Source organism: Cervus elaphus, chromosome 27 (genome assembly GCF_910594005.1).
Source record: "Cervus elaphus chromosome 27, mCerEla1.1, whole genome shotgun sequence".
Taxonomy (NCBI): Eukaryota; Metazoa; Chordata; class Mammalia; order Artiodactyla; family Cervidae; genus Cervus; species Cervus elaphus.
Window position 1 is genome coordinate 38,242,729 of NC_057841.1, and position 8,694 is coordinate 38,251,422.

General features: G+C 38.1%; 1 protein-coding gene across 1 annotated transcript; it reads left to right on the top strand.

The window, feature by feature from the left end:
- The first annotated feature begins 7,483 nt into the window (after window positions 1-7,483).
- Window positions 7,484-7,876, top strand: LOC122684748 (proteolipid protein 2-like). Its single transcript, XM_043889058.1, has one exon. The coding sequence runs from the start codon at window positions 7,484-7,486 to the stop codon at window positions 7,874-7,876; it is 393 nt and encodes a 130-aa protein (XP_043744993.1).
- Window positions 7,877-8,694: the final 818 nt, after the last annotated feature.

Genomic DNA, 8,694 nt, shown 5'->3' on the forward strand with positions numbered 1-8,694 from the left:
AGGCAAGAAGATTTAAAAGTGCACAGTATCAGGGCCTTCCAAGGTGGTCCAATGGTTAAGAGTCCCCTCTTCCAATTCAGAGGACATGGATTTGATTCTTGGTTGGAGAACTAAGATCCCTCAGCACCAGGGCCACTAAGCTCTTGCACGCTACTACTGAGCCCACAGGCCACAGTGAATGATCTCACCGGCCACAGCAAAGATCCTGCCTGCTGCAACTAAGACCAGACGCAGCCAAATAAATATTTTTTAAAAATAAAAGTATTGCGCATGGGGCTGGAATTTTGCTTCCAGACAAGGTGGAATTGCAAGAAGCAGATTTATCTTCTCATCTGAACCAACTGTAAAACCAGAAAAAGTATATGAAATGATGTTTTCAAGATCTTATACACAGGTAAAAAAGGACAGTGATGGATGCCAAATAGGAAACGAGGAAGATGAGCCCTGTGACTGTCCCAACTTACCTGGAATTTTCAGGCTATGGTTTCAGGAGAAGGAAGCCAGGCAGGGCTCACTGGCCTGCCCAAGTCACGGAGATGAAGCTGGGCATCTCAGGAAGCTTCATTTCCTAGAACCTGAAGAGATTCCTTTTGGAATCTTCAGCTGAATGCTGATTAAGATATTCATGTGAAGAAATTAACTGACACTGGAGAAAGAACCACCAAAAGGATGAAAAGGAATAATCCCTGGAGTTAATCCATTGATGAAATGGCTTTGGTTCCATTTCCATCAGCTGGAATGGAAAATCTCCTCATTCACAGAGATTGAACAGATAGGGTTTGCACCAGTAGTAGGACAAAATTAGGCCTAGACTCAAAGTTGTTCTAGTTCCCTCTAATGAAGCTGGAAAGCAGAAACTGTGTATTGGTTTTTTTATTACTGTGTAACCCAGGCACACAAATGTAGCAGTTTAAAGCAACACTGAATTTATCTCACAGTGGTTGTAGGTCAGGAGTCCAGGTACAGGCTAGCTGGTTCCTCTACTCAGAGCTCATCAGGCTGAAACGAAATGAGCCTATTGGCTGGACTGAGTCTCATCTGAGTCTTGGAGTCCTCTTCCAAGGACTGTTGGAAGAGTTGTTGGCAGAATTTACCTTCTTGCAACTATAAGACAGAGATCCCTGTTTTATTTGGATTAAAGGGCTACAAATAGGAGCATGGTTTCTATACTTTATTTAAACTGATAAATTGTCAACACCAGCAAACTGTGATAAGTTCTACATATATAAAATGTCATACTTAAAAAAGTATACAAGGTGATTTATGCAAACAAACCATAGATACATAACAATGAAATTGTAAAATGGTTCAAATAACCCACTGGAAAACAGGAAAAAGAACACAGAAGCAAAAAAGAGAGAATGAACATAAAACAAAAACTGGCACATTCAACTCCTAAAATAATAATAATGACATTAAATGTTACTGGTCTAAAGTACCAGTAAAGACTTACTATAAAGCTAAAATAATCAAGACAGTTTAGTATTGGTGGAAGAATAAAAAAATAGATCAATGGAACAGAAGAAAGAGCCCAGAAAAACACTCACATAGTCAACTGATCTTTGACAAAAAACCAAAGTCAATGAGATGGAGCAATGACTGTCTTTTAAACAAATGGTACTGGAACAATTGGACATCTACATGCAAAAAAATTGATTTGGACAGAGACCTTATACTTTTCATAAAAGTTAACTCACAATGGATCACAGACATAAAGTGCAAAATGCAAACTGTAAAATTCCTAGAAGTTAACATAGGAGAAAACCCATAATCTTGAATATGTAAAAACTTTTTAGATATTATGATGACACCAAAGTCATGATGCATGAAATGAATAACTGATAAGTTGGATTTGTTAAAATTAAGAACTTCTACCCTGAGAAACACAATGTCAACAGAATGAGCAGACATGTTACAGAATGGAAGAAAATATTTGCAAATATTTTTCAAAATATCTGATAAAAGACTGTTGTCCAAAATATACAAAGAACACAAAGCTCAACAACTAGAAAATGAACAACCTGACTTTTAAATAATTGGCAAAAGACCTCAATGGACAACTCACTAAAGAAGATATAGATAGCAAATAAGCATATGAAAAGATGCTCAATATCTTATGTCATTAAGAAGTTGAAAATTAAAACAATAATGAGATACCATTACCTACCTCCTAGAATAACCATATGTTTTTGTTTTGTTTTTAGAATAACCATATGTTTTTGAAAACCCTTAAAAATTATATAATAATTTGGTCTCTTATACTAGAGAAAAAAATTTTCCTAGCTTCTTCTTTTAATACAGTGAAAATGGTACAGAGTCATTACTTGTATATTAAGACAGACGCACACTCAGAAATACATAGAAACACATGCAAATTAACAGACTACAAAGTCAGAGACCTTGTTCAAAATTTGTTTCTGTCATATACTAGCTTCCTGATAAGTTAATTCATGTTCTGAGGCTCAATGACTTTATCTATACAATGGAGATACATCAGAGGGTTATGATAATTTAAAAAAGATAATCAAATAAAATTCTATAGAGGTACAAGGCACTTAGTAAGGACTTAATAAACATTTATAAATAAATATTCATTAAAATTATAAATTTTAATTATTATTAGTAAATTCACCCAACACCTTTCTCTGACATTATATTTCATATAATGTATGAAGTTTAAAATTAATAAATCTTACTATCTTAGTGAAATAGCTATGTCTGTTTCTCAACCGTGAAAAAATACAAAAGGCATTTTTCATTAATTTTTTAATCTTTTAGGATGCTTCAATTTGAAAATCTAGTCATTAGATTTTAATAGTGAGAAACTAAATAATGAAATGAACAATCCACTTATTAATTATTGTGTTTTTATATTTCACAAATGCTAGTTCTTAGTCATTATGAACGCATTTTCCCTTTCCCAACTGCCTATTTAATGAAAAATACACAAAACTCCAGTTTATTTAGAGTGCAAGCAATTGAGATAATCAAATAATTGAAAATTTTCTATACTTCATATTTTGAAAGAAAATCCCAATCAAAATTAATTCCAAATAGGCAAGCTGATTTGGAGAACTTTTTATTTTATTTATTATTATTTTTGGCCACACTACTCACCTTGTGGGATCTTTGTTCCATGCCCAGGGATTGAACCCCGGCCCTCAGCAGTGAGACTGCAGAGTCCTAACCACTGGACCACCAGGGAATTCCATTGGAGAAATGAAAAAAAAAAAAAAAAATTTCCATGTAGCTTCTATGAACAGTCTGGTTCCTATTGATACATGATGTTAAAAAGGATGAAGTTGAAGTTCACTAAACATCTTTAAATTATTGGTATAATCTGTGCTAATCGAATTCTTTTAGAATAAAATTTATTATGTACTAATTACTTTTGTCAGTCTCACACATTTCAAAAAGCACAAACACTGTGTGCAGAGTGTGTAAAAATATCCTTTGTGTAGACTAAAAGAGCTAGATTACACAATAAAAATATATTCTAACTGACCTTATCTGAAATAGAAAATATGTATATACATGTTGAGCTGTAATGAAGATTGGATATGAATTCTGAGAACTTGAAGACTTGTATTTAGGGGCAAAGTATTTTAGAAATAGCTGAGGAAAGATTTTCAGCTTTTCAAATTTAGTCTTTAAAAGATAAGATGTATCATGTATATTTGTGGGAATATTTTGTATCCTTAAAATACCTTTAAATGAACATGGCTTCACTGAAGATAATGTGGACAGACTGAATCATCTTGTTGAAAATAGAAAGCGGGGGAATTAGTATAAAGGCTAAAGGACTTTTAAAAATACTTTGCTTGTAGTATAAGTCAAATCATGATGCCTTAAACTTACAGTGATATATGTCAAGTATATCTCAATAAAACTGAAAGAATGAAAATTGCTAAAATGCTAGCTGCTTTTCTCCATAAAGTAAAATAGGAATTTGAAAGTATCAACTTTTCCAATTAAATTAAATTCTTTATGTGATAAACCTTATAGGTACATATAAAAGGCAATATTAATAACTGACATTTGCTTAGAATTCTACAGCTTATTATTTCTTATTGGTTATCGTTTTGTTTTTCACAACAACTGAGGCAGGCATTATCAAAATCTTCATATTCCAGATGAAAAATCTGAGACGCAGGAAGCATACTTTTCATTTTCATCATTCAACTTTTCTACCAAATCACAACAAAGATAGTTTTCCCTTTCTTTAGACAATGAGGACTGTTTTCTGGTTTTGTAGTGTTCATTTTGTTTTTTTTAAAGTCCCATGACAGGGAAATGACAGTCATAAATAGTAAAGAGAGGTTGCTATTTTCTCCACCATTGAAACAGCAGCTAATGCTGCCTTCTTAGGACTAAAAACAACCCAACAAAACTCTGCACTATTCTAAGACCCAGAAATAGAGATCAAGTCGATCTTGGCTCCCTCTGGAATTTAGGTTGGCATTTAGGGAGTGGGAGTGTGTACTCTGGCATTAGGGATCACTCTGATGCTCAGTCCCTCTGGTGTTTACGAGAACATTAGTTTTGGAGAACACAGGGCCAGGAAACGGGCTAGAGGTCCTAAAAAGTAAGGAAAAAACACAAGCAAGTTTTCATACAGGACTTCAAATTTCATTCAGTCTACTGTTTCTACTACCATCACAGAATCCATTCTAAAATTTTACTCTTTTGCTAATGTGAAATTATCTTGTTTTTGGAGGGCATATGTTTCAGTCACTACATAGCTCTCAACTTGTTCCATAAGCCAAATAGTTCTGTTTTTAGAAACATATAAACTACTGTAGTTACCAGAAAAATTAGATTTAGACATGTGAAAAAGTGAAAGCAGTGACAGATTTTATTTTCTTGGGCTCCAAAATTACTGTGGACGGTGACTGCAGCCATGAAATTAAAAGACACTTGTTCTTTGGAGGGAAAGCTATGACCAACCTTGTTGTTCAGTCGCTCAGTTGTATCCAACTCTTTGCGACCCCATAGACTGTAGCATGCCAGGCTTCCTTGTCCTTACCATCTCCCAGAGCTTGCTCAAACTCATGTCTGTTGAGTCAGTGATGCCATCCAACCATCTCATCCTCTGTTGTCCCCTTTTCCTCCCGCCTTCAATCTTACCCAGCCTCAGGGTCTTTTCCAATGAGTTGGTTCTTCTCATCAGGTGGCTAAAGTATTGGAGCTTCAGCCTCAGCATCAGTCCCTCCAATGAATATTCAGGATTGACTTACTTTAAAATTGACTGGTTGGATCTCCTTGCAATCCAAGGGACTTTCAAGAGTCTTCTCCAACACCACAGTTCAAAAGCATCAATTCGTCGGTGCTCAGCTGAAATAAAGATACTGTGCTACTGGACTCTATACAGTACACAAAAGCACAACCACTTCTAGAGGTTACACACACGTGACAGTGTACACCAGACACTTGAACCAACTTATGCAACTGGACATGCAAATGTACATTTGCATCTTCGAATGTTCGCAACTTGAAGGTTCGAATGTAGGGGACTTAATATGATGTGTATATGATGTATCATTTTTCCTTAGCTGCTTGTAAGACTTTTTTTATATTTCAATTCAGTTCAGTCGCTCAGTCGTGTCTGACTCTTTGCGACCCCATGGACTGCAGCATGCCAGGTCTCCCTGTCCATCGCCAGCTCCCAGAGCTTGCTCAAACTCATGTCCCTTGAGTCAGTGATGCCATCCAACCATCTCATCCTCTGTGTCCCCTTCTCCTCCTGCCTTCAATCTTTCCCAGCATCAGGGTCTTTTCCAATGAGTCAGCTCCTTGCATCAGGTGACCAAATTATTGGACTTTCAGCTTCAACATCAGTCCTTCCAAAGAACACTCAGGACTGATCTCCTTTAGGATGGACTGGTTGGATCTCCTTGCAGTCCAAGGGACTCTCAAGAGTCTTCTCCAACACCACAGTTCAAAAGCATCAATTCTTTGACACTCAGCTTTCTTTATAGTCCAACTCTCACATCCATACATGACTACTGGAAAAACCATAGCCTTGACTAGACAGACCTTTGTTGGCAAAGTACTGTCTCTGCTTTTTAATATGCTGTTTAGGTTGGTCATAACTTTTCTTCCAAGGAGCAAGTGTCTTTTAATTCACGGCTGCAGTTACCATCTGCAGTGATTATGGAGCTCCACCCCAAATAAAGTCTGCCACTGTTTCCACTGTTTCCCCATGTGTTTGCCATGAAATGATGGGACCAGATGCCATGATCATTTTCTGAGTGTTGAGTTTTAAGCCAACTTTTTCACTCTCCTCTTTCACTTTCATCAAGAGGCTCTTTAGTTCTTCTTTGCTTTCTGCCACAAGTGTGGTGTCATCTGCATATCTGAGGTTATTGATATTTCTCTCAGCAATCTTGATTCCAGCTGGTTCTTCATCCAGCCCAGTGTTTCTCATGACATTTAGTTAACAATAGTTTGATTATAATGTGTCTGGGTTGTGGTTTTCTTTGAGTTTATTCTGTTTTATGTCCTGTGAAATTCTTGAATCTGAAAGTTAATGTCTCTCACCAATTTGGAGTTTTCAGCCATTGTTTCCTGAAATATATTTTTCTGAACCAATTTCTTTATAGGACTCTATTACAAATGTTAGACTTGTGATATAGTCCCTTGACTCCTCATATTCAGTTTTTCTAATCTTCTCTTCTTTCTTCAGATTGGAGAATTTCTGTTAATCTGTCTTCAAGTTCATTGACTTGTCATCTTCATTCTGTTTTTGAGTTCATTAGTAATTTTAAATATCAGAGAATGTATGTTTTAATATAATTTTGTCCTTTTTTTATAATTTATTTTCTTTGCTAAGACCTCCTAGCATTCCATTTATTTTATCTCATATGTGTTTACCTTTACCTCGTGAAGTCTCAGTGGTAAGAAATCTGCCTGTCAATGTAGGAGACAGCAAGAGATGCAGGTTCAATCCCTGGATCAGGAAGATCCCCTGGTAGAGAAAATGGCAACCCACTTCAGTATTCTTGCCTGGAAAATTCCACGGACAGAGGAGCCTGTGGAATTGTAGCCCTGGTGGGCTACAATCCATGGAATCACAGAGTAGAACCTGACTAAGCACACACATGCATGAAATTTATTATAGTATCTGCTTTAAAGTCTCCTTCATTATTTCAACATATGTGTCTTCTTGGGGTTGGCATCTGGTGATTCTTTTCTCTTGAAAATTAGTCGTGTTTTCCTGGTCCTTTGCTTACCAAGTAATTTTGGATTATATTCTGGATTCTTTGACTATTGAATTGTGTGGATATGAATCCTGTTAAAATTCTCTAAAGGATGTTATTCATTATTATTATCTCTATTACTGTTTCAGCAGGTGACTGGACCAGTTAGCTTCTGCTTACAAGTTTTGAAAATCACTCTCTAGACGGCTGGCAAGACAGCTGGTGTGCACCAGCCTTGAACCTGCAAGCAGACTCTCCCTGCCCCCGGGGACTCCAGCCCTGCCATGGCAGATTTTCAGCGCAACAGCTGCACTAACTTCTTGTGTACCCAAAAGGGAATGCTTCTGTTTGTTGAGATTATATTGTGCCTTGTGATTCTGACCCTCTACGGTGCCTCAACATCAGGCTATATCTCTGTGTCGCTGATTGAATTGATCCTAGCGATCATCTTCTTTATAATCTACACATGTGACCTGCACACCAGGATACAATTCATTCACTGGCCTTGGACTGATTTCTTCCGATCTCTCATAGCGGCCATCATCTACCTGATCACCTCCATTATTGTACTTGTTGAGAGAGGAGATCGCTCCAGAATCGTTGCCGGGATACTGGGCCTAATCGCCGCGGCCCTTTTTGGCTATGATGCCTCTATTACTTGCCCAATGCGACAATAAAGACACACAGCAACACCTACTGACCCTGCTGTTACCCAGTGTCCGTGAGCTGCCTTCATTTCTCTCTGTGATCTGCAAATAAATTAACTCCTTCCCCACCCCACAACACTCTCAGCCAACCCCGAGCCCCTCCGGTATTGAGGTGCAAGTGCCACTATTTAGAGAATTTATCTTCCAGCCTGCCCACCAGCCCTCCTGGGTGTGTCTTGGTCCCCTTTCCTTATACAGTATCCAAAAGGAGATGCCAATTCTGTCTGGTCTATACCTAAAGCACAACATGGGGCTTCCCTGGTGGCTCAGTGGTAAAGAATCTGCCTGCCTATTCAGGAGACACAGGTTCGATCCCTGGGTCGGGAAGACCCCCTGGAGGAGGAAATGGCACCCCACTCCAGTATCCTTGCCTGGAGAATCCCATGGACAGAGGAGCCTGGTGGGGTGCAGGCAACAGGGTTGCAAAGAGTCTGAGATAACTGAGCCACAGGGAGGGAGAAGACTGCCTCAGGTTTCATATTCCAGGCCCCAGGCTGTGGCTCACTCCAAATAACTTCCTCAATACGTGTGTGGGGAGGGGTGGGGGTGGGGGGCTGGGGAATGTGGTTCTATGTGGGAATAAACAAATAACAGATTGTTAGAATAACAACCAAAAATGCACTTTCTGTGGGCAGTGGTTCTAATCTCAGTTCAGTTTCCTGACCTTGCTGATGCTCCTTCAACCACATCCATCTCTAAGAGGTTAGTCTGAGATCTGGTTGGTGGTTTAAATCTTAATTCAAGCCCCAAAGCTTTTGCTGCTTTATGTCTGTCCCATGCATATGCAG